The 26347-nt window shown below is 37.6% G+C and overlaps 1 protein-coding gene across 10 annotated transcripts in view; it reads left to right on the top strand.

Moving 5' to 3' along the window:
• Window positions 1–26347, top strand: part of eps8a (EGFR pathway substrate 8a, signaling adaptor) — a 137054-nt gene that overhangs the window by 70340 nt on the left and 40367 nt on the right. For 9 of the 10 annotated variants that reach the window (XM_087999648.1, XM_087999649.1, XM_043713536.2 and 6 more), the window contains 11 exons: window positions 2304–2368; window positions 2770–2931; window positions 8730–8879; window positions 10788–10870; window positions 11362–11498; window positions 12842–12915; window positions 18400–18526; window positions 19028–19116; window positions 19511–19585; window positions 23532–23680; window positions 25007–25190. In XM_087999648.1, the coding sequence (XP_087855774.1) occupies window positions 2304–2368; window positions 2770–2931; window positions 8730–8879; window positions 10788–10870; window positions 11362–11498; window positions 12842–12915; window positions 18400–18526; window positions 19028–19116; window positions 19511–19585; window positions 23532–23680; window positions 25007–25190 (1295 nt within the window). The remainder of the gene's footprint in view (window positions 1–2303; window positions 2369–2769; window positions 2932–8729; window positions 8880–10787; window positions 10871–11361; window positions 11499–12841; window positions 12916–18399; window positions 18527–19027; window positions 19117–19510; window positions 19586–23531; window positions 23681–25006; window positions 25191–26347) is intronic. The other variant, XM_087999651.1, reaches the window with a different exon arrangement.

The following is a 26347-nucleotide window of genomic DNA, read 5'->3' as shown; positions in this document are numbered from 1 at the left end:
CCAGTGCCCATGTCCCCTGAGTGAATTGTTTAAAAGAACATGCAAATAACTGCTGCTTGTACCTTCATTAATTATAGTGGTGCTGTTGAATAACTTTCTAGGCATCAGCCTTTATTGAACCACAGTGTTCTTCAATGTGAAATCCAGAAGGATGAAATAGTCCCCAAATTCTTTGGTCTCTTGTCCGTCAATTCTATCCCCTATAACTGCTGCATCTCAGGCATGATAAGTCAAAATCCGAATAGTTTCACACTGAACTTGGGTGTGCTTACTACATAGATTGCAGCAGTTCAAAAAGGCTGCTCACAACACCTTTTGACAGCAAAAGGGAATGGACAGTAAATGCTAACCCAGCGCATAACACCTATATCCTGTGAAGAAATTAGATCAAAAATAAAACGCAACTTTGGCTTCCAATTTGACCGTAAGGTAGATTTCAGATCTCAATTTTTTTTTATCCTGCACTTTTGCTTGCTTTCCTCGCAGATCCTGATTTCTGCTGCTGAAATCTTTTACTGTCTCTTTGCTACTCCATGCTTTTTTTTAATGATTTCCCACGCTCTATCTTCTTTTTTCCCAAAACTGGGCTACAGGTATTCAGTCCTGCGAAAATTCCCACTCTTTCTATCCTGTGTATTGATGTTCCCCCAGAGTATCGGTTTGAAATCTTAATATTGAAATCTATTATTGCAATTTTGCAGTCTTTTCCTCAAAATCATCTTTTTATCCTCACTTGCAAACATGGTTTGATTTCAATCTTTGATGTGTTTTCGCCATACCATCTGTTTAATCTACCATTCGCAAAGCCTTGAGCTCCCTAATTCTTGTGAAATATCTTTCTTGAACATTATGCTTTGCATCTCTCCCTAGTCTCCTCTCTGCTCAGCTCTCCAGTCTGGAAAGGAGAAAAAATAGTTGTAGAATTTATTTTAATTTCTTTCCTCTGGTACGGCTGCTACACGCTCCTTTTTTTTTGTCTTAGTTTTCCTTGTGCCTACCTCTCGGTCTGGAGGTTCTGAATAAATTAATGCTTGCTTTTCTTGTATTAGTAAACTTTAATGTGTTTAAGAGTATATAAAGTTTGAAAATGTGTATTATGTAATGTCATGCAGATTTGTTTCTGGAAGTATAAGTGACTTTAAATTATTCAATCTGAAACAATTTGAAATGATGCACTTTTATTCTGTGAGTGAGTAATTTGTGAAGATTCTGTTTGTTCTCTCTGATCCAAATTAGCATTCAGAATGAAAATTCAGATCTAATCAGATATCATTGAAATTTGAGTTCTATGCAGAAAGACATGATTGATATATAATTCCCTTCCAATTGTGCAATATTGGCGAAGGGGAGTCGCTAGTCAAAGAACATAGTGAAACATCGGTTGCAGTCCGAATGTGGCAGAGGTCTGGGAGAAATTGTCTTCCGTTTTACAGAATAGCATGTCTAGCAATCATGCTTGAAGGAATCTGAACAATGCATTGCCATGATTTGAAAAGTGCTGTTAAGGATCCAATATGTGTTCTGCCTGTTCCATCCCACCTTTGAACCAGTAGTTCATTTGTAAATGAATGTCCTGAAGCTTTGTAATTTGTCATTTCCCTCAAGCTGTAATGGTGTGAATAATCTAATTTTGCAAGGACTTGCTCACTGCCATGCAAACCAGAATTATTACAAATTTCTATTGACCAATGTGGAATTAAAATGCACAGATAAAATGCTGGTTAGTACCGCTAATTGATTTCCTGGAATACATTTTCATGAAATGTGTGTGTGAGAGAGAAATTGGTCACGGTAACACTTAGCAAACATCACATTGGTTGTCTTTTGTACGTTCTGCCAGATATTCAGCTCAGTTGACTTCATTGGAGCGGAATATGAGGTGTCTTGACACTTTGAAAATGCAATTTGAGATATTTGCTGATTCACCCAATTCAACTTCAACTTAAAGTTGGTTAACTTTGGTTAACTTCAATTTTGGTTAAATTCTGCTCCATAAAGGTGAAGGGACTCTGCCATCAAATTATTCCTTTTCTAAGTTCTACCCTAACCAAAGTGGTGATGGAATTCTACATTTGTATTTCCCTACACATAGCAAGCTGCAATGTCGTGCTGAAAATCTTTAGTAACTTAAGTTATTTGCATTTCTATCTTGACAGTTAAGCTTTCAAAATGTTTACTTTAATGCAAATCATAAATGCTAGGATTATTAAGTGATTACTAAAATGAAAAATTACTTTAAAACACACACCAAGAATGAGCAGAATGAGTTATCTTCAATAAGTATATTTTTTTGAATTCTACAGAACAAAGAAAGAATTATGCAAAATCAACTGTTGTAATGTCAGAGACCTCGCAATATCGTGTTGAGGTAATTAATTTCTTCTCACTTACAGTAATTTCATGCATGCGCGATCAATTTAATCCAATTGGAGATAAATACTGAAAGCAGTGCCTATAATCTTATGTGGTGTTTAATTGAAATAGATTCAAAACTAATATTCTCAATTGCGTTGTGTATATTTTAATGTGCTTCTGATGTTTGAAATGTTGTACATGAAAACCACACTCTCTTTTTCATGGTAGTAGGTGGGGTGACTCCCATGTAAATGAACTTGCATTTGGCCCCTAGATTCAAAGTATCAATCCAAGTACCAATGAAATATTAACTTGTGATAGCATCTCTGTGAAATAAAATAATGCTGTGTAGCATGATTGCTACTGGATTGCATGTAATTCTTATCAACTTCTCATACAATTTCTCTCCAACAGCACCTTGCAACTTTTGTTGTGGATCGGAAGGATGCCATGATAACAATAGATGATGGTATAAGGAAACTAAAACTACTTGATGCAAAAGGCAAGGTCTGGACCCAGGACATGTTACTTCAGGTGGATGAGAAAGCTGTCAGTTTGATTGATCTGGAGAGCAAAGTAAGTCAAATCATGGAGAAGGTTGACTGCAAATGGTTTGTCAACTGATTCTTTTTACATGCAGCTAAATGGCATTTGCTCATTTCATGAAGTTAGTGTGATGCTAAATGGGTACAACACATGGTTATCGATAAGTCTTCTTACACTGATGTTTTGATTAGTCTTCCTCACAAATTGGTGGCTCAGCCAACCCAGTACAAGCTAGAGGTTACACTTAATTCAGGTAACAATGCATTACATTTAATACAGTACTGAGCTTTCAATTTCCTAACTGATGTGGAGTTGATTACAAAGGTGTAGACTTCCTTGTGTAAAGCTCCAAGTTGCAAAATGTATTTAAGCAGTGTTAGATTATCTGTTAGCTCACACTTTTTTTGTGTAGTCTCAAATGATGCCAGCAAATTCAGTAAAATGCAAATTTAATGCCTATCAATATCATGTAGCTACTTTTTGAGCACATGGTAGATTAGAAATTTTGTTAACATAAACTGCAGTACATGTCACCATCTATCTGGCATTTGAATAGCTACCTGCATATATTAGAAGTTGCCTAAATTTATTTAACAAAATTATCATATTACTTGAAAGGAAGAGCCAAACAAAGCATACATTAAGGTATCTTTGTATGTTTTGACAGCAACTAAGATGCTGAATAGTGCAAGTGTAATTGTGCTTTTTGATTGGCTGAAAAATGCAAATAAATAACTTCGATGGATTAAAATTTCAGTTTGTCAGACTTCACTTTAGGTAGTTTTAAATGTTAGTTTTGTAAGTTCATGTCTACTTAGCATCTTACTCGACCATGATTCAGAAATGAAATATTCAGAATCCTTCAAGTGAGCTCCATCATATATATATTAGTGGGAATTTTTAGGCCCTCTTCAGCTATCATGCCGTGATGTATCCAGGCCATGGAGTTCAGCTACCTAAACAGTGGTTTTTTTGCAGTGTGTACAGTATTTTTGTTCTAAAATTAGGATGAAAGCCAGGAGTCTGACTGCATGAGTTCTGGGTAATCGCCATGGCAACTATGATGTATATTTTAAGATTCACCTTAGCTCAATGTAGATAAAGTTAACATTTTTACACTGACCTTTGGCGCACTGTTATTAAACACTTGTCAAACCTGTTCTTATGCTGTTTGAGCCAGACTGTCTTCCTTTCCCCAAATTGTAGGCATATGTAGGAAAAGCCAGAAGTTAAATTAAGAACCCTCAACATTGCATTCGAGCTGACGAAAGAAAATTCATGTGTTTCCTTTTAGCTTCAGTCACCTGTATGTCACCATCCAACACTTGCATTCATTTCCTTGACCATCATCACTCAGTGGCTGCTGTGTATACAATATACACTGCACCTATTCGCAATGGCCTCTTTGATAGCACCTTCAAACCCACAATCTCAACCGAAGGGCAGCAGAAATATGGAACATTTGCCTACAAATTCCCCCTCCAAGTTTGCATCATGCTTATTCGGAGCTATTTTGGAGCACATTCACTGTCATTAGATCAGTTTCCTGAAACTTTATTCTTGAATGGTACTTTAAATTTATACTAAATTACCTTGATTTTTTTTTTAAGCATTCCAAATGTAATGATTGTGTACATATTTCAATCAGTCAATCCAAAGAATATCTTTTATTTCTCTACCGCTTGCATTTAATTGTTAACTGGAACGTGCTTTAAAAACCCCTCAGTGATCTCATTTAGTGGCTTCAAGGCAATGTTACCCAACATCTAAACTGTATTTTGTAGCTTTTATGGCTATTTATGCAAATGCGTGCTCAGTTTTATCCAGAAGTGTCTCATTACTTTGACAACGTTTTTAAAAAAAACACTCAATTTGCTACAATTTCAAACTCATTAGCAAGATTTGATAAACCAATGGATGTCTCAAGTGTCAAGCTATTCATTTGAAATTTGAAATGTGATTGGCATCCTGTAGATTTTTCCTTTTTATTCAAGTAATGGGTTTGGCTAGCATTTGCATCTTGGGTGAAATAAGTGAGGATCTGGAGGAAATAGGGCTTTTTTTTTTGTAATCCTTTTGAAACATAGTTTTGTAGTCAAACGTTTCTGGTTATGAGCTTATACTCTGTTGCCTCATGTCACCTGAGGTAATGAGGGCTACAAACATTAATCTAAGCATTCTGCTTAGTATATTGCCACTTAAATAACAACCCATGTTTCAAGCATCAGCTGTATAATGTGTTATTGCTGATGAAGATTATACATTACTTTTGGCATTTCAGAGAAACAGTAAAATGTTGTGGTTCTGTTCGCCAAGCTGGGAATTTGTGTTGCAGACGTTTCGTCCCCTGTCCAGGTGACATCCTCAGTGCTTAGGAGCCTCCTGTGAAGCACTTCTGTGATGTTTCCTCCGGCATTTATAGTGAATAGTGAATGCCACGCTGTCAGGAATCCGATTCACTAGAGAGGAAGAAAAGGACAACCAACTCCCATTCCTAGACGTGATAGTACTGAGAACACTGAACGGAGAATTCACCACAAAGGTATACAGGAAAGGCACACACACAGACCAAGTCCTAAACTACGAAAGCAACCACCCCAACACACACAAAAGGAGTTGCATCAAGACACTGTTCAAAAGGGGCCGCAACACACTGCAGTACACCAGAACTGCAAAAAGAGGAAGAAGAACACCTATACAATGTATTCGCCAAAAATGGATACCCGCCCAATTTCATCAACAGATGCCTAAGGGAAAGACAACGGAATGAGGACGTGCCACAACCCAAAGGACTAGCCACACTGCCATACATCAAAAACATTTCTGAACTGACAGCCAGACTACTGCGACCACTAGGACTCATAACAGCACACAAACCAACAGCCACTCTCCGACAACAACTCACCAGAACGAAGGACCCAATACCCAGCATGAGCAAAACCGATGTAGTGTACAAAATCCCATGCAAGGACTGCACAAAACACTACATAAGACAAACAGGAAGACCGCTAACGATCCGCATCCATGAACATCAATTAGCCACGAAATGACATGACCAGCTATCCTTAGTAGCTTATGCACATGACAAGCAACATGAATTTGACTGGGACAACACTACTATTATAGGACAAGCCAAACAGAGAATAGCCAAGGAATTCCTAGAGGCATGGCACTTATCCACAGATTCAATCAATAAGCACATCGACCTGGACCCAATATACCGGCCACTGCAGCGGACAGCTGGAACTGGCAACCGGAAGCAGCAGATTCAAACCACTACAAATGCCGGAGGAAAGATCACAGAAGCGCTTCACAGGAGGCTCCCAAGCACTGAGGATGTCACCTAGACAGGGGACGAAACGTCTGTAACACAAATTCCCAGCTCGGCTAACAGAACCACAACAACGAGCCCCCAGCTACAAATCTTCTCCCAAACTTTGAAAACAGTAAAGTTTGTAAATCTGTAGCCCTTTTGCCAAAACTACTTTGGTTTATCTGTTTAAACATATTTATATTGGTTTATAACTTGATCAACTTTATTTGTGTTTGGGTTGGTGAGTATTAATGGCAAGGCCAACATTTATTGCTCATTTTTAATTTCCCTTGAGATTGTCAATTAGCTGCCATCCAAAGTGGAAATGCATGTTTAAGTGGTTGATAGTAACTTGCAGGCAGCTGATGATGGTAGGAATTGCATGATGCATTTTTGGTAAACCAGAATGCAGTGTTGGTTGGTTGGTTGCTGTCTTTTCCTATACATGCCTACATTTTGGGGAAGGTAAGGGACAGTCTGGTTCATAAATGACACTTGATCAGCTTTACCAGTGTTTAGAGGTTAACTGGGTATATGGCTCAGCATCAATGCAGCTAAGCCACAGTAGGTTGTCCAAGCCTTTTTCAAATTGAAAATACCAGACCATTGACTGGCTAAGCCAATATATACAGAAATTTACTACAACTTCTGATTTCACTGTAGTACGTCCAAAGTAAAACTCATAGACGAACTGCCTTTGGAATGTGGGGAAGTTATTTTTAAAAAAACTAAAGTGATAATGGTGCTGCTAAGAGAAGTAGTGGTTATTGATAACTAAAGCTAACAGCAATGCACATTAGTATAAAATTATACTGGCCAGAAATCTGTTCTTAGCTGAACTGATTCCCTGTTGATCTATGTTGTTGTGTACACTGAATTAATATCTGCATGTAGATGTCCAGAATTTATTAACATATCATTGGAAATCTTTGGTTATAATATGAAGAGCTATAACTTCAAAATGAAGGATTTTATTTAAAGATTTTATTAAAACTCTAGAACCAACTTAGAAAAGATATAACAATTATGCTTGAAACATAATTAGGGAACACTGACGTTTTCAGTAAAAGTGCTGAGAGGCCTCTTGAAATTTGTAATGATATACCTGGTGAAATATGGAACAATGAATTGATGATGAAGTCAAGCTAATTTTAATACTCTGAAGAAATAACTGATTAGGTTAATTGTTTATATGCATACTTTTAATGAGCATCTAGCATATTGTCACAGGAGACTTCGTTCATCGGGTTAGATGGGATGAAATAATGGCGTGGAGTAATGGGGAGGCATTTCAGAAATAGACTGAAAATGTTAGTGGTAATTTCACTGGTCTAGTTATTCAGAACCCCAGGCTAATGTTCTGGGACATGAATTTGAATCCTACCAAGACCGATGGTAAAATTTGAATTTAGTAATAATCTGGAATAAAATTCCAGACTAATGGCTACCATGTAACCATTTTGATTGTCATTTTAAAAAGATTCTTGTTCACTGGTGTTGTCCTTGCCTCGTCTGGTCTATATGTGACTCCAGACTGACAGTAATATGGTTGGCAATTAGAAATAGACAAAAATGTTTGCCTAGCCAGCAACATTGACATTCCATGAATAAATTTAAAATAAAGTTTGAGAGTTGGAAATAGCAGAGGCAGTTACAATGAAGCTGCTATGTTGACACAAAGGGCAGTAAGCTTAGTCTGGTGGGGGGCAGGGGATTGCTGATTATGGTAAAAGTGAATGACAGATGCATCATTTTGTTAGAACAAGCTAAATTGGTGGAGTTTCAAGGTACAGATTGAGATTTTATTTTTGGTTTTTAAAATTGAGATGCCAAATGTCAATTTATGAGTAGGTAATGATGACACTGGATGAGCTAGATATAAGCCAGAAGAATCTTCTGGGAGTGCTGGTAACAGAAATCTGAAGCCATCATAATGCAATGTATACTAACAGAGGCCAGCAATATCTTGCTTTGCACAACTATTAAGTATAGTTGTCAGGGACCACTTGAGTTTGTGTAGACCACAGATTAGTACTACTTGAGAATGCCTCTTTTCGGTGACTCTATGAAAGCAGGAATATTTTAGCTTCAAAGGCATCATGAGAAAGAATTAAATTGCCTTGAGATTTGTATATGAACTAAGTAGTTAAAACTTCGGCTAGTTTTTCACTTGGAAAGAGTATGACTTGGATTTGTGTATGTGTTGAGAAAGGCAAAAGCTTGATGTATTCCACAGCAAGGAGGTGTGGACTTGAGAGTAGAAGAATATTTGGATTCACTTCTGAGACAGTTAAAATTAGGTTCCTTTCAAGTAACATCCAACAGTTCAGAAGGGCAGTGACAGTGACAGTGGCTGAGGTCTGCAAATTGATGTCTTTCTCCTGCCTCACTGGCTGTATCTAGAGATATGGAAAGAATTAAGTGTGAAAAACAGGAGCACAGACTGAAGGAAAAAAGTGAACAAAGACTTTAATAGCCCAGATTAAAAAAATAATTTTGTGTGCTTTCATCGTAGAATGAGTTGGAGCACTTCCCCTTTAACACAATCCAGCATTGTCAGTCTATGATGAATGCCTGTAACTACGACTCCATTCTGGCGCTCATTTGTAAAGAATCTGGCCAAGGCAAACCAGACATTCACCTTTTCCAATGTGATGAAGTTAAGGTTTGTAATTGTTTTGCTTTCTACAACAATAACCTGATTCGATATTCATGTCTTATGCAGATTTATAACATGTTGGGTCACATTCAATACATTCTTCAACATTTATGTCAAAGACTGGTGCGAAAGCAGTAAGGAAGTATTCGAATACTTGAAAATTTTAAATACTCTTTTTTTCCATCTTGTTTATGTACAGTAGATAGTTCTTGTACTGGTCTCCACACTTCACCCTGTCTTAAATTCAATGTTTGCTGTACTGGGAGTGACTTCATTTCAGTCCTTGACAAAAATGTTCTGAGCGAGCTAGAATGGGAAGAGGTGAAAGTGACCCAAATGGACTCGTGTTTGATCAATACTTGGCAACTCTTCTTCAGGCGGGTTGCCCAAAATATGAACGCACATGCTGTGCTGAACTAACCTGGCAGTCAAATAAATTGCTACTAGGTTACTCTCTGCTTAATTCTATAACACAAATTACTATTGCTGAAGAAGTTGGCTCATTCTCTGCTTTATCTTAATTGGTGAACAAAATCTTTTTGTCGTGGAAATGCTACTTGGATAATAGCATATGTATTTAAATTAACAATTTCTTGAGGAAAACAGCATGACTTTTTATAAAGTTGTTTAAAATATTACTCCATGCTGTACATCTCTATTACACTGACTATTACAATGATCTGTGAAATGTTTTATCCAAAAGGTTATTGAACCTTTATATTTATGTTTCTGGTAATATTTGACACCTTGGAGTGCAGGTTCGTAGCTCCTTAAAAGTGGAGTCGCAGGTAGATAGGATAGTGAAGAAGGTGTTTGGTATGCTTTCCTTTATTGGTCAGAGTATAGAGTACAGGAGTTGGGAGATCATGTTGCGGCTGTACATGACATTGGTTTGGCCACTGTTGGAATATTGCATGCAATTCTCGTTTCCTTCTTGTCAAAAAGATGTTGTGAAACTTGAAAGGGTTCAGAAAAGATTTACAAGCATGTTGCCAAGGTTGGAGAATTTGAGCTTTAGGGAGAGGCTGAACAGGCTGGGGCTGTTTTCCCTGGAGTGGCTGAGGGGTGACCTTATAGAGGTTGACAAAATTGAGGGGCATGAATAGGGTAAATTGCCAAAGTCTTTTCCCTGGGGTTGGGGAGTCCAGAACTCGAGGGCACGGGTTTAGGGTGAGAGGGGAAAGATACGAGACCTAAGGGACAACTTTTTCTCTCAGGGTGGTACAGGTAATAAATGAGCTGCCAGAGGATGTGGTGGAGGCTGGTACAATTACAACATTTAAGAGGCATTTGGATGGGTATATGAATAGGAAGGGTTTGGAGGGATATGGGCCGGGTGCTGGCAGGTGGGACTAGATTGGGTTGGGATACTTGGTCGGCATGGCGGGTTGGACCGAAGGGTCTGTTTCCATGCTGTACATCTCTGACTCTGAGTACTTTGTTTGATTTCAGCTGCTTTGTATAAAACCTTAGTTATTTGTGTCTCAACTTATGGTTAATTGACAATACATTTTGCAACAAATTCTTCAGGACAAAACCTGTATCATTCTGAATAACAGTATGTAATATTTATACTATGTCATGTGCCTTTGTGATGTTCAGTGCTCTGAAGAGATCCATTTTTTCAAGAAATAAATTTTTTGAGATTGGAACTGGGAACAGGGCTTATACATCCAGCTTGATAATTCAGGCATTATGCCTTGTGTCAAAGTGTGAAGCATGCAATAAAAATACAAAATGTTGACCATTCAGCAAGTTTACTTCAAAAACAACTGCTAATCCAAGGCTGTAAAAGGTAACTCAAGCTCCTGGATATTTTGTTTGCACAGATGTGTTCTACACACATTGTTTATCGCTAGAGACTTTGTGAAGTGGTGTTAGTCCGACTCAGTTCAAAATCTTGTTTTTTTTCAGGCTGATCTGATCCATGCAGATATTGAAAGTGCAATCAGTGACAGTAAAAGTAACAAGCAGAAGAGAAGGCCTGACACTTTGAGGTACAAATCTTATCCTCTTATTTATTCGGACTAAGCCAAGGTTTGATGAGATGTGCATAATGCACACAAGCTTAATGAGTATTGTTCATTGTTCAGATTTCTGTTCAGATCTCCAATTGAGTGGTTCATATTTTTATAGACATAATTTGACATCTAAATAATCAACCATATGCAATTTGGAATCACTAACAGTGGTGCGATAATTCAGAATATAACTTCACTTTCTGATTATCCAAAAGGTTTATGATGTATTGCATGTAAAATTCAACTCCCCTACTTAAGGTAAAAAGAAAAGCAACAAAAATATCCGGATAAGAATTTTTCCTTTAAGTAATATTTGCAATGAGGTTGATGCCACATGATCTGTTTCAATAACTGTCATTTTTCTTCCTATGTGTAAAGGTGAATGTCAACTATCATGTAATCTATAACGTCCATTGTGTCCTTTTGTGTTCTGAAGGAATGCCATTTTTGTTTTTAATTGCCTACAGAAAGATTATAAATGCAGGTAATTCCTCCATCCCACCACCACCAAGTGCCCCAGCTCCCGTACCTCCAGGAACTATTACACAGGTGGATGTTAGGAGTCGAGTAGCAGCCTGGTCAGCTTGGGCCTTACCTGAACAAGGTAATTAGGTTTGATTTAAAAACAAGCTGATGTTGTGAATATTTGTGCATCGTGTAAAATCAGAGGTGATATTTGACATGTTGAAAGTTTAATTGCAAAGGCAAGTTACAAAAATACGAGCTATCCAAGTAGTCAGAACACAGGAAACATTTGTGAATGATGTTGCTTTGGTTTAAAGCATTACTGAACCAGCAATTTTCTATGCTGCTGTCAGACCTTGTTTTAGTTTAGTAATTCTGTGACCTGGTAGTACCTATTTCTTACCATTTACACGTGAGTGTGTGTGTCAGTACAGTGTGTTAGCTTATGTGCTGAGATACAGTTGAGCTTTTATGTAACTGGACAGCATTTCAGCTTCAGCTACTATGTGACAAACTTTTAAGCCACATGAATTATAAATGTCTTGAAGATTTTTTCCAGCAGGATAGGAAGGGGAGAAGAGACTCTCATTGATCACAAACTTAACTGTACCAGGCAAATACACACAGTGGTTATGGGAATAGGTCAGAGATTGTATATTCTTTGCCCCATCTCTTTACTTTATAAAGCCTTCCAACCATCTGCAAAGTACAAATCTGGAACTTAATGGAATAATCACCGCTTGCCTGGATAGGTTCAGCTCCCACAACATGAAGCTCACATCACCCAGGGCAAAGCAGCACAGGGCTAAGGCACGTAGCTGGGCTAAAGTAAAGCATACTTTGTTCTATAGTAACCTCTGTTGCATTTGATTGAGGATATTTAATATTATGTTATGGAGGGAATGCTGTAGAAACCACTGTCTTTTGGATGAAACATCTCATACCTCTGAATGTAAGATTCCCTTGGCCATTTTGAGGAATATTCCCAATGTCATTGCCAATATTTTTCTTCAATTAACATCACAGATTATCTGGACATCTTCACATTGCTGTTTGTGGGAGCTCCTAACAAATTGGCTACAATTCCGCTTTGTAACAGGATTGCACCAGAAATATTTCACTGACCATAAAGCATTTAAAATACCTTGAGTGTGAAAGATAATCATGATTTGAAGCCTTTCTTTGCTTTTTCTTTGACCTTGGATGTCTAACAATTAGATGTTTCATTTGTCAACAGTGAAATTCCTTAATGTCATTATTTAATAAAAGGTAAATAAAAGGTAAAATCTTTGTTACATGCTGCACCAGCATTGAATTTACTGTACTGTCTGTATTTGTTAGACGTTATTACAATGCTGTACAGTGATCACTATATACTGTTCTGCAAAGGAACTGTCATTATACAAAGTTGTCAGTTTTTCAAAAATGGTGTAGCAAAATGTGCATAAGATGGTTTTTATTATGATATTGTTTTGTCAATAGATGAAAAACAGAAGGTTATTCATGAACCTGAAGAAACTCCAGATATGGCAGCAGTCAGGATTGACAGAGATGTGGTAAGAGTGTATTATAAACTTTTTCCCCAAAAATGTTTCATATTTTTGTCAACTTACAGTATTTTATATGGGCATTTTTAACAAATGGCATTTGAGGAAAACTGACTTTTTTTTTTTGCTTTGGTTAAAATGGTTTATTATTACACTTAATGGAATCAATGCTGAGATCACTTTGACTCGATTTAATCGGAATGATGCACGTAAATGAATTGCCATGTTGTATGCAAAAGACAAGTGCAAAGTTTGCAAAACAATTAATTTCAGTGTGCTTTTTAAAAATCATTCAGAAAAGAACAAGATTAATATCTTCAATGTTTCTTCATTGGAAAAACAAAAACTCCGGAATTGGCTGCTACTTGTAATTAACTTCCTTACTTATATTAATTCATACTGTTTATTTCAGTGCCCAGGAAGATGATAGAGATATAAACTGAAACAAAAGACTATAAAATGTTCCCAGACATTCCTGTTCACCACCTTTTTTTTTCAGATTTAATTGTTATTGTTGACAATTGACCTTTAATCTTAAAATTCGACTGGCAAAGTACAAATGTACAACCAACAGTGGTATCACCAACAATCAGCATGATCTTGTGTCACTCAAAGTAGTGTAACATCAGTCTTCTCTACGAAGCTTCCTTTGTTCTTGCATAAAATCTAATAAAGGACTTATTTTTACCACTCACTCTCTTTGTATTAGAGAATTGTGAAGACAAATCTATGTTACTTTTCCATGTGTCCCAACCATTAATGCCAGTAATTCAAAACATTGTTAGGTCGACAAACATGTTTGAAAGTAGTATAGTCTAAATATTGTACTAGGCATCTATTGAATGTTTATTGGCAAACGTAATTTCAGTTCTCTAAAGATTATTGGTACTTTTCCTTACACACAGCTTTAACTGATACATCATACTAAAATAGCAACCCAGGCATCTCTTTTGTTGGGTTTAATTTTCACCGCATAATTTGAGTTTTTAATTTCATTTAAATCATTTTGAATTCTTACAAACTCTTGAAATAATGTTTGAATAATTGTTTGAGTTTCAAAAGACTAAAATGGTCCATTCTGAAATTTGGATCACTTTTGGTACTTTGTCTTTCAATGGAAAACTTTTGTCAACATTCCGGGGGTCTAGTTACACGTTTTTCTTGTCCAATGAATTACTTTTACTTTATGCGAAACTCCATTAATATATTTTCAAATTTTCCTTCTACAAGCATTGTAAACTATCGTCCAAGTTCATTTAAAGCATTCATGTTAACAATAACGTATCTCACCACCTTATGAAGGATTAGACTTTAGTTCCTTTTCTAAATCTAAACCAGCTTTCTCACTATCTTATGTCCCTTCTTTCAAATCTGCAACTCAGATTCTGAGTGAAGATCTTATGGTGACTTGCCAATAATATTGTGAGCACAACTGATTCCCAATGATAAGTTGTCTTGGTACATAATTCTTTTTGACATTTGCATCACATAGACAGGGTAGTTAAAAAGGTGTTTGGCACACTTGACTTCATTGCTGAAACTGTGTTGCTGGAAAAACGCAGCAGGTCAGGCAGCATCCAAGGAACAGGAATCCTGAAGAAGGACTCATGCCCGAAACGTCGATTCTCCTGCTCCTTGGATGCTGCCTGACCTGCACTTTACCAGCAACACAGTTTCAGCTCTGATCTCCAGCATCTGCAGTCCTCACTTTCTCCTACACTTGACTTCATTGCTCAGTTCTTTTGAGTATAGGAGTTAGAAAGTCATGCTGACGTTGTACAGGACATTGGTGAGGCCTCTTCTGGAATACTGCATCCAGTTCTGGCTGACCAGTTATAAGGATATTACCAAGCGGGAGAGGATTCAGAAGAGATTTACCAGAGTATTGCCAGGTATGGAAGTTTTAAGTTATAAAGGAAGGCTAGATAGGCTGAGACTTTTTTGACTGGAGCATAGGATGTTGAGAGGTGACAAGTAGAAGTTTATAAAATCATGAGGATATAGGTAGGATTAATGGTAGTTGTCTTTTCCCTAGGATGGCAGATTTCAAGACTGGTGGCACATTTAAGGTGAGAGGAGAGAGATTTAAAAATAGACCAGTGACAAATCTCTTTCGTGGTTTGTGTGTGCAATGAACTTCCTGAGAAAGTGATGGATGTGGGTCCACTTACAACATTTAAAAGCCATTTGGATAGACACATGAATAAGGAAGGTTGAGAAGGATATGGGTCCAGAGCAGGCAGGTGGGACTAGTTCAGTTTGGGATTATGTTCGGCATGGACTGGTTGGACTGAAAGGTGTGTTGCCATGCTGTATGACTCTGAAGGCCATTTTTACCCAATGCCTTTTTGTACTGATTTATTAAATTGGGATTGATTTGATTAATTGTTCATTGTGTTTTTGCCAACAGGTCACTAGCATATTATGCACACACTCCAATTTATTTTAATCTCAAAGGCAGGTGGATAATGGTAGACAAAAGCAGGAAAATACTTAGAGTCATAGAACCATGGGAACAGGCCCTTCAGTGCAGCTCATCCGTGCTGACCAGACATTCCAAACTATCCTAGTCCTACTTATTCCACATCCCCCTCAACCCTTCTTATTTATATACCATCTGGGCCCCTTTTAAATGTTGTAATTGTACCCATTTCCACCACTTCCTCCGACACCTCGTTTCATAGATGCACCACTCACGCCATGAAAATGTTACCCCGTGATCTCTAAACATTTTCCCCTCACCTTATGCCCTCTAGTTGTGGACTCTCTCTCACCCTCTGAAAAAAGACCTGGGGTATTCATCCTATCCATTCGTTATTCCTCATTCAAAATAACTGATACATCTCCATCAGTGTTCCCTTGTGGGACTGCCAGGAGCCACAATAAGTTGGTTATTTCACTGCACTGTCCATGCCACATTCAAGCTCTCAGCAATGCTTGCTGGCTTTGGCTGTACAGGTCATTTATGTCTTAAGAACAGATGTTACTTTACAGCAGAAATTTGTCTCTGGTGAAAGTTATCTCCAGTGAAGACATGGCGAAAGTTGCAAGAATGAGGCACCATGTGAGATGGCTCATCACTGCGCCCTCTCAGAACTTGTCATGTGCATGAAGACCCACTATGTTCATCTATCTTAAACACTAGCAATCCTCTTGACCGTATTCACTGACACAAACCCAAATTTTGTGTCTGGAATGATCAGATGTACATCAGGAGCTGATGAACAGAAACAGGTGGGAAATGCACAGGAAGGTCAGTTTGTGGTGGGATGCTTCCATGCTGTCCAGAAACCTTTGTGAATGCCTCTTAACTTGAGACCAGGGCAGAGAATATGATGTGATAGACGGCTTTTTTTAAAAAAAGCATAAATGTAATCCAGTCTCTCTACAGCAGGAAGTCAGGCAAATGTTTATTTTAGATAATGTACTGTAAATGAGTCTGCATGCAATAGCTCTGACTATATTGCTAAATCTATCACATCTCGTGCGATAACTTTTTAATTTTGAAACAAGCCTGTCAGGATTTGACCTGTTTATGTATATAGTTTAATTATGCAAAATCTAATCCAGTGCATTTTTCATATTTTTTAATTTTTCATAATTTAGTGTTATTCAGACCATGAATCATAAAATCATTCCGGAAAGGCCCTTCAACCTATCAAGTCTGCATTGATTTTAAAAAAGTAACCTTAATCTCCACTAGTCTCTCTTTCCAGTACTTCATCCGTAGCCTTAAATGTTACAACATTTCACGTATTTATCCACCTACATTTTAAAAGAAACCTCAACCATCCTCCCGGGCAGTGCTTTCCAGATTCCACCATCCTGAGTGAAAACATTTTACCTCCAATCCCCTCTAAACTTGCTGCCTTTCACTTGAAAATCATGTACCCTTGTTACTTACTTCTAACTGAGGGAACTGCAGTTTTCAATCCACCCCTTGCCCCTCATAATCTTATATAGTCGGTTCTAATATAATGCAAAAGTTTTGTTCTGGTGTGATCTCATGTTATAAGAAAATCGCACAATAGCCGTGCCATTTAAACTAATGGGACTGGAATTGCATTATAACCAATACAGGTAAGGAAAGTTTGCGTTCTACAAATAACAGTCTAATTTCTTCAATTGTGTTAAAGCCAATTCACATTGAAGAAACATGCATTATAGCAGAACTGACTGTACACCTCAATCAGGTCCCCACTTGACCTTCTCTACTTCAAAGAAAACAATTTGAGTTTATCCAGCCTTTCTTCAAAGCTAAATTGCTCCATCCCAGGCCGCATTCTAGTGAATCTCGTCTGCACCCTCACCAGTGCAATCACATCCTGGTAATCAGATGGCACCCACTGTGCTCTGGTTGTGGCCTAACCCAAGTCCTGTACAATTCCAACATAACCCCTGTGCTCTTGTAATCTGTCTCAACTGATAAAGGCAAGTGTCCCGTATGCTATCTTTAATTACTTTGTTAATCTGTTCTGCCTTCAGGGAGCTGTAGACCAGCATCCCAACATTCCTGCGTTCTTCTGAGCTTTCTCGTGTCTTGCTATCTATTGATAACTCCTTTTGGCTTGTTAACTCATCTAAAGTGTATTGCTTCATATTTAGCAGGGTTAAATTCCATCTGCCAACCTGACCAATCTATTGCTATCCTCCCATAACCTAAGATGGTCTTCCTCACTGTTAGCTACAGGCCAATCTTTGTGTCATCTGCATACTTATCATTGCCTCCATGTTTTCTTCAATATTATTTTTGTGTCATGAGCGATTTAATAGTCCCACCCTAATTCCTGTGGTTTAAAGATAAAATGTAAAGTCACCATAGCAACCTACTGGTTGCTGTAATGAGAAAGCGGTGACTGGTGGTGGTTTAACTTGAGGGTCACAATGCCTCAGGCAATGGGAGAGGTTGAGAAGGTGGGAACTTCATGGCAACCTCAGCCGGTGCAGGGACTGAATTCACACTGTTACTGTTACTTTGCATCACAAATCACATGTTGAGCTCGTTGACTAAACCAAAACTCCCCAAAAAAAAATAGCGCTTCACAAATTTGTTGATCTGTGCAGCACACCATTGGACATTGGCCTCTTGTCACTCAAAATGTTGTATTTGCTCTGTCCCCTACTACTAAACCAATTTTGGTTCCTATTTGCTGACTTAACCTGGATTCCCAAGTGTTTTTAACTTCTTTCAGTCTCCTGTGTAAGACTTTGCTGAACTACATCAACTGCACCACTGTCATCTACACTCCTGGTCATCACCTCCAAATGTCAATCAAATTTTTGGGCGTGGCAAATGCTTGGAACTGTTGGTCACAAGTATGCATTTCTTTTAGATCGATTTGTGAAAATTTAAAACAAAGCTTGATAAAGTTACTTATTAATCTGTTACAGTAATAAAACTTAATGCTTGCTAAATAATAAAGGTGCTTTCTAAGTTTTAAGTATTGCCATGTTGATTTTCCTGAAATTCTGTATTTAATTTTTTGTAACTAGCAAATTTTGAACCATGTTTTGGATGACGTAGAAACATTTGTCATCAAACTTCAAAAAGCTGCCGAAGCCTTCTCTCAGCTTTCTCAACGGAAGAAATCAAAGAAAAGCAAAAAGAAGGGACCGGGAGGTAAGTCATGTTTTTCAGCTTGGTGAAACTTACTTGTGCTGTAAAGTACCTAGGTATTAGAGGAAATGTGGTAGCATGTAAACTTTTTTTAAAAAGTGACTTTTCTCAAAATCAAAGCTGTCTAAACATGGTGCTTATAAAATTGTATGCTGTAGAAGCACAGTTCACATGGATTCATTTGAGAAGAATTCTCTTTTGCTTGTGCTCAGTTATTTTCAATTTATTAATGAGCATTTGTGATTAAATGTCCTTGATTAATGTCTATGAATTTTGCATTTATAACGGATATGTAAAATGGATTGTAAATGGAACTCAACTAAATGGAATTTGTCTCTGATTTAATACTGTCATGATACAAACAAACTTTGTTTAATGATGTGAAATTGATTTACATAATGTTCTCTTTCGTCTCTTGCCTGAGTATCCATGTTAAAATGCCAGTTTAAGAGGCATTAATATTAGAATGTTTTTTATCTTTTGTCCACCAACCCCCTTCATTAGAGGGTGTTCTGACACTCCGGGCAAAGCCACCTTCACAAGATGAGTTCATTGACTGTTTTCAGAAATTCAAGCATGCATTTAATCTCCTGGTGAGTCATTGTTTTTAAAGCATGTAAGCTTGAATTAAGGATGTTTTGGGTATTTATAAAACTGTGCCTTTGTGTCGTATTCAGTAGTAGGTTCCTGTGTTATCACGGTTCTTTTTTGTTTGGCAATTATAATGCATACCCTGAACATAAAGTAAGATTTCTGCATTTTCATTATTACGATTGTGACCAGGTTCAAACAGTTAAAAAACATTAGTTGTTGAAGGAGTAAGGAGCAGTCTTGTGCGTCTCTTTATTATAGTAAAAATATTAGCTTGAAAATCAGGCTATCATAAGGAATGTAACATTCTTTGCAGTTTGAGACCTTTTAAAAGGATTGGTTATGACCTGTTTGGATTTATTTTTCAATAAATGTTTTCTTCTTATTTTGTTGTAGGCTAAACTGAGAACACATATTCAGAACCCTAGTGCAGTTGACCTAGTGCACTTCTTGTTTACGCCTCTGAACATGGTAAGTTTACAAAATGTTAGTATTCATACAGAACAGATACTTAAATTAAAAATCAGTTGAAGACATTATCTTGGGTCACTGTCAATTTAACAGCTTTTGAATAGTCATTTGTCAAATAATTCAAGTCTGCGAATGTAGTTGAACATCATTTACAGCTTGTATTACCTCACAAATAGCCTGTTGGATCAATCTCCTTCAATCCTTGGGATTCAGGCATTGTCTTAAAATAAAAGAACATGTGCAGCACAGAACGAGGCCATTTAACCAATCACCTGTATGCTGGCTGTTTCAAAGAACAATACAGTTGCTCCCACTCCCTGCTTTTTTTCCAAAACTCTACAATATTCTCTCAAGTACTTATCCAATTCCATTTGAAGGCTATTTGTGAATTAATATTTAACACTCCATCATTGAATGCATGCCATCTCTTTGCATAAAACGTTTCTCCTCATGATTACTTAGTCTTTTGTTAATCACCTTTGTTTGCTCTAGTTATGAAACAACCAGCCATTAAGAGCAATTCCTCGTTACCTAAACTGTTCATGGTTCATAACATTTTTATCTTGTTTCCCTCTGAAGACTGTAATACCAGCTTAGATTAGTAATAACCAAAAGAGAAGATGCTGGAAAATCTCAGCAGGTCTGGCAGAATCTGTAAGGAGAGAAAAGAGCTGACATTTTGAGTCTAACTGACCCTTTGTCAAAGCTTTGACAAAAGGTCAGTTAGACTCGAAATGTCAGCTCTTTTCTCTCCTTGCAGATGCTGCCAGACCTGCTGAGATTTTCCAGCATTTTCTCTTTTGGTTTCAGATTCCAGCATCCGTGGTAATTTGCTTTTATTAGATTAGTTATAACTTTCTTGCTTTTCTTTCTTCTCTTGGTACTTACACCACTCTCTGAAAATCAGGAATCTGTATATTTTATTTACTGTGTTGTTAATCTGGCTTGCCACTTTTTCATACATTTTTTCCATGCATTCCATTAAGTTTCTCTGTTTTTTCAGTCTTTAAAATGGTACTTTAAATGGATTGTCGCTGCTCATTCCACCTATTGAAAGATAACACTACTTGAAACTGCCCTTGCCTGCATTCACCTATTGCTTTCCCAGCTACTCTTTCTCCCCGCCCCCCCCCCCCCCCCCTTCCATTTATCTCACAGCCCCCTTCCACTTAAATATTCCTGACAAAGGGCTTGTGCCCAAAACATTGACTCCTCTGCTCCTTGGATGCTGCCTGACCTGATGTTCTTTTCCTGCGCCACACTTTCGACTTGGACTCAGCAGCATCTGCAGTCCTCACTTTCTCCTTGACTCTTATTTTGCCACATGCCCACCACTAATTTTTGTGAAGTCTATATGCTTGCTTCCTGTTTACAATTATGATTTGGAGATGCTGGTGTTGGACTGGGGTGTACAAAGTTAAAAATCTCACAACATCAGGTTATAGTCCAACAGGTTTAATTGGAAGTAAACCTGTTGGACTATAAACTGGTGTTGTGATTTTTAACTGTTTACAATTAAGTTTTGTGCCATTTGGAAATTTCAACACTCTATCCTGTACTCCAGATCATTAATATGTATCAAAAACAGTAGCACTCTGGTTCTGAATCCAATGGAACTACATTGCATGCCTTCAACTAATCTAGAAATAAGAATCATAACTCTTCTACCCCAGAGCTAGTTTTAAAAAAACAAATCTGGATAGCAATAACCTTTTCTATTCCATTGGCTTTAATTTTATCAACGAGTGTCATATGTGATACTTGATCAAATGTGTTTTTAAAACTTCTGGGCCTTGAGTCAACAGACTGTCTTGCAGTTGTTAATTTGCTGGTCACCCTGGACCCATCTTGCATGCTAGTGAAGCTATCTGAATTGATCCTGATATCAGGCGACTTGTATGGAAATGGAATGTTTAGCTTTAATTGTAATTGTACAATGTAGCCATGACCTAGTTCTCATCTCCAACAATCTGACCTTAAAGATATTTTGTATCTGTTTTGATACCACTTTCATTTGTAGTTTTTTGCTTCTTTAAAGAAAAGGAAATACAGATTTTTATTTCAAATAGAAACAGAGGTTAAAGACAGGGTTGGATTCTACTTCAGAGTGATGCATTTAGCAGAAGTGCTTACAAGTTCCTTTGCTCTTCCAAATTCTTTTGTTCAATGCTTTGCCAGTAAATGTGACAATAAAACTGATTGCTTTGCCTCTGTAGTTTGCTCAGCAGAATTCTCATGCGAGACCCAAACAAAGCAGTTCATTCCAGTAATATGATATGTTAGTGTTTGTGGGAACCTTATGATGTTCCAGCAAGTTAATGTCAGTCCTTAAGTTTCCAGTCGTTCAGTGCCTGGCTCATTAAAGCAAAAGGTGCATTGCATCAGTGATTGCAGTACTTCATAATCATTTATAGCATTTGTATGCCCCATTCCTAATTTTCATTGAGAAGCTGTTGGTGATCCTCTGCATTGAACTGATGCCCTTGGTAATGGTGAGGGTAGTTGCTTCTTTTTAGGCACTCCAGAATTTTGATCTAGCAATGATGAAAGAATGGTGACAAGTTTCCATGTCAAGTTACAGTGTGACTTGGCAGGGATTTTGCAGTTCGTAAAGTACCTATGCACTTGATGCCTTTGTCCTTTTTGTGTTTGGAAGGTGCTGTCAGAAACCTTGACAAGCTTTTGCAGTGTATCTTATAGACCATACAAATACTACAGCCTTTCCTTTATACATCACTGATGGAAGGTGTAAATGCTTAAGGTGAGGAGGGTGTAGTCAAACAGCTGTTTTGGTTTTGATGAATTTTGAGTGGCGGAGCTGCAAGCTGGTGACAAGTTTTCCATCACACTCTGACTTCTGCGTTTTTTGTTATGAACAGACTTTGGCATATCATAAAGGAAGAATATAGAACTTCTGGCCTGATTTTGTAGCCTCAATTAGGGGGGTAATTTGGCAAGAATGTGATAGGTGCAGAAGTAGGCTATTCAGCTCCTAAAGTCTGCCGTATCATTCTAAAAGATGATGGCTGATCTGCCCCAGATTTCAATTCTTCCATTGTGTCTAACTCCTTGATGTCAAAAATCTTCCCACATCCCTTTTAAGTACTTTCAGTGATATAGCCTCTAACTCCAGGGAATAAAATTCTCCTGTTGGAAATATTTGTTGTCTGGCTGTTAAATGGTTTGAATTACATGCTATTTTGCAACCTCAAGCCTAGTCCAGGTCTTGCTACATGTGGCCATGGTCAGCTTCTTTATTGGAGGAACTGAAATTAGTACTGAATCGTCAAATGTGTTTATTAATGACAGTTGAAGAAAGCACATAGCACTCCTCCCTAGAGGAACTTCTGCAGCAATGTGCTGAGGCTGAAATAATTGGTTTCAGACTAGAATCCTTGCTTCATGCAAGTAGGTATGACTGAGCCAAGGAAGTGTTTTCCCAAATTTCATCAACTTAAATTTAAATGGAATCCAATCCTGTGTACTGTAATGTAAAATATGCCACTCATTTACAATTCATTTACAAATATTTGAAAAACTAGTCAAAAGTTGTCATTTTCCTTTCCTTAATCCCATATTAAGTGACATTGATTCTGGGCAAAGGCCCATCATTGGCTTATCAAGTGAATGAGGCCACGTTGTGGCCGGCCTTCCTGAGGAAGAGTTGAAGTGAGCAATGTGCTCACTCTTCTAATGTTATCTAAAAGCCCTCTCCAGATTTCTGCACCTCCTTCTTTCTTTCTACAGCTTGGCTCTCTCATTTTGTTGCTATTAGAAAATTCTGGTTGCAAACCCTTTGTTTTAGCATCTTGATGTTACTTGCTTTGGAACAGGATTAAACAAATGAAATAAATGGAATGAAGCCATTTTGGCATGAATACTAATGGGCAGTGGTAAAAATGCGTTTTGTACATTTCTGATGTAGATTTAAACTCTTCTGTTATAGGTCATACAAACCAGTGGTGGTCCAGAAATGGGTAGATCTGTCCTTTCTCCTCTCTTGACAAAGGATGCTATAGATTTTCTGAATACGTGCGTCACACTTGAAGAAAGGGAAATTTGGTTTTCCTTGAATGAAACATGGACTAAACCCAGGCAAGTCAATTAGAATGCTTATGTTCTTGTGTCTAGTAAAAAGATATCATGCAAAGTGATGGACTTGAAATTACTAATAGTTAATTTGGAGGGATGGGTAGAGAAAAGTTGAGTGAATTTGAGGACGGGGAGAGGCAAATGGAGATGCTTGGCAACAAGAGGTTTCTGTTCTTCCTCCTTGTCTGTGTGTTTGTGTAATGTACTGTTCAGTGGTCTTGTAAATTTTTAATCAGAAAATATTTCTGAATAAGTTCTAGGGATAGCTAATCGATTCTGACCTGTTCAGCAATGTCCACATTCCATGAAGAAGTAACTTGTTAAAAGTTGACATTTTCTTATTGAATTGCTGTGCTTCTGGTTTCTTCAAAACTTAAACATGTTTCAAAAGCTGTATAAGAGTTATAGCAAATGGCAAAGTATCTAGTTTTGTACGAGTGGAATCTTATTTACAGTTTTATGTGCAAAGTTGAATTTTCTGTGTCTCACCAAAGACTTGAGAAATGAGCAAATTCGTTATGTACATTTATTTAATTATTCTGAATAGCTTTTAGAAAGTGAACATGGCAGTAGACTAGGAAAACGGTTGGTTTTAATATAGGGTAAATATTTTATGAACTGGCACCTATGGGACCAGGAGTGTACCAATTGATCAAGAGGCCCACATAATTGAAGTCAAGGCGCACACTATGTAATAGAAATGTAATACATGACTATTATGCTTTATTTAAAGCACAACTCAGTTATATAAAAAACTTACCAGCAGTGAGCCTTCTCAACTGGCTACTCTGAATTCGCAGTAAGCTTGCAGTATTTGATGTATATAATTTTTGCTAGTTTATCAAGAGGGTTGGCTTATAAGGTGCTGGTTAAAATCAAGTTTGCTGTATTTCATAAGTAAGATCTTACAATCTCCGGTACCATGCTGTCAATGACTCCTGTTTATATGAGTAAATTGATGAAAGTTGACAAAATGTGGAGCTGTGCCCTTTTTGGAGACAAATTATCTGATTTCTATTTTATACCTTGTTCTAGTTTGTCGTTTACTTCGACTGGGAAATCCTTTTAAAGTTCAATCTTGAAAGATAACTGTCTTTCAAATTATATAATGTAGCTTGCCTGATCCTCCTTGCATTAAAACCTGGAAATGTGGTCAGTATGAGTTTATTTATATGGAATGTTACAATTCTTATGACATGGTTACATTCTCTCAAGATATGAACTTTAGGATGTGACTCAGTTTTGCAACATGTGCATATGGTGTCAGTGAGTGTTTCCACATGCAAGGAATTATTCCTTTTGCTAATATCCACCTTTTTTTGGTTTCAGGTCGGAGTGGCCGAAAGATCAGTTTATTCCCCCTTACGTGCCTCACTTTAGAAATGGATGGGAACCTCCTTTATTGTCATTTTTGGGCACACCTTGTGAACAGGAATTGAATAATTTAGCTGAATCAGTGGCAAATGCAGAACATCAGCGAAGGCAAGAAGAGCAGAGGAGGCTGAGTGAAGAGGTATGAATCTGTATCACCTTAGGTTAAGATCCATCCTCAAACTATGTCCTTACCTTAGTTGTAATTACTAATATTTTGTTTTATTGGTAATCTGGAAAGTACCTCTTTCTCTTGCAATGCCAAAGCTAAATGAAGATAAAATGAAAATACTGAGAATTGATAAAAGGATCATGTTTGCATTAATATGGATGCATTTTGTTTGTGCAGTTGTATATTCCTTTGTTTTTAAAAAGAACCCCAATGCCTGATCTGTGTATCATTTGCAATAGGCTGGTATGATGTGTGAGATTTCAGTTGAAGTAATTGCTTGCAGCTGTATTTAACCAAGATGATGTTTGTAGGAAAGAGAAGATGAATTGATTGAAACATGGGAATGAAGTTTGCTTTTTAGGTGAGATAGCTGATACCGATTATAGTGTCAGAATCCTGCTTTGCATGTCAGCTTCTAACATCTCATGACTGGCACATATAGTTTCCCCTTCCTATTAGGTAATGTGAGGAATTACTTAAAAGTTGCTTGGTAAATGTGCATAAGCTGAGAAATATTGTAGCGCAAGTTAAACCCTACTTTGAAATCTGTACTAACAGATCTTGAATTGAAAATACTATTATCAGAAATATCTACATGGGATTTCTAAATCGGCTAAGTAGTGTTGCATGAAGGAAGGGCTAATGATTTGGATGTTCCAATGGCCATACAGTTGCTTTATAGTAGAGATGTGAATCGGAAATGTGAAACCGGAGGTAACACACTTCAAAGGAATTGTTCAATGAAATTAATTTTCCATTGGGAAATTCCTCCTATGCCTGTCAACTTCTGAAAGTCTTCAGTTAATTTGGCTACTTTAGACGTTTCTGATGAAATTAAGTAAATAGTTACTCTGGAAAATTCATGCTCTTGTACCAAAGGCACATTTGGATCCCCACAATCCCACCTTGCTTTTGAACCTGACTGTACCCGCTAAGTTCACAGGGCTTAGAGTCATAGCGATGTACAGCATGGAAACAGACCCTTCGGTCCAACCTGTCCATGCCGACCAGACATCCAAACCCAATCTACTCCCACCTGCCAGCGCCCGGTCCATATCCCTCCAAACCCTTCCTATTCATATACCCATCCAAATGCCTCTTAAATGTTGCAATTGTACCAGCCACCA

The sequence above is a fragment of the Chiloscyllium plagiosum genome, unplaced genomic scaffold (assembly GCF_037043375.1).
Source record: "Chiloscyllium plagiosum isolate Xiang-an unplaced genomic scaffold, Cpla_swu_hap1 HiC_scaffold_23, whole genome shotgun sequence".
Taxonomy (NCBI): domain Eukaryota; kingdom Metazoa; phylum Chordata; class Chondrichthyes; order Orectolobiformes; family Hemiscylliidae; genus Chiloscyllium; species Chiloscyllium plagiosum.
The sequence above is the reverse complement of the archived record's forward strand: the minus strand, read 5'-3'. Positions and strand labels throughout refer to the sequence as shown.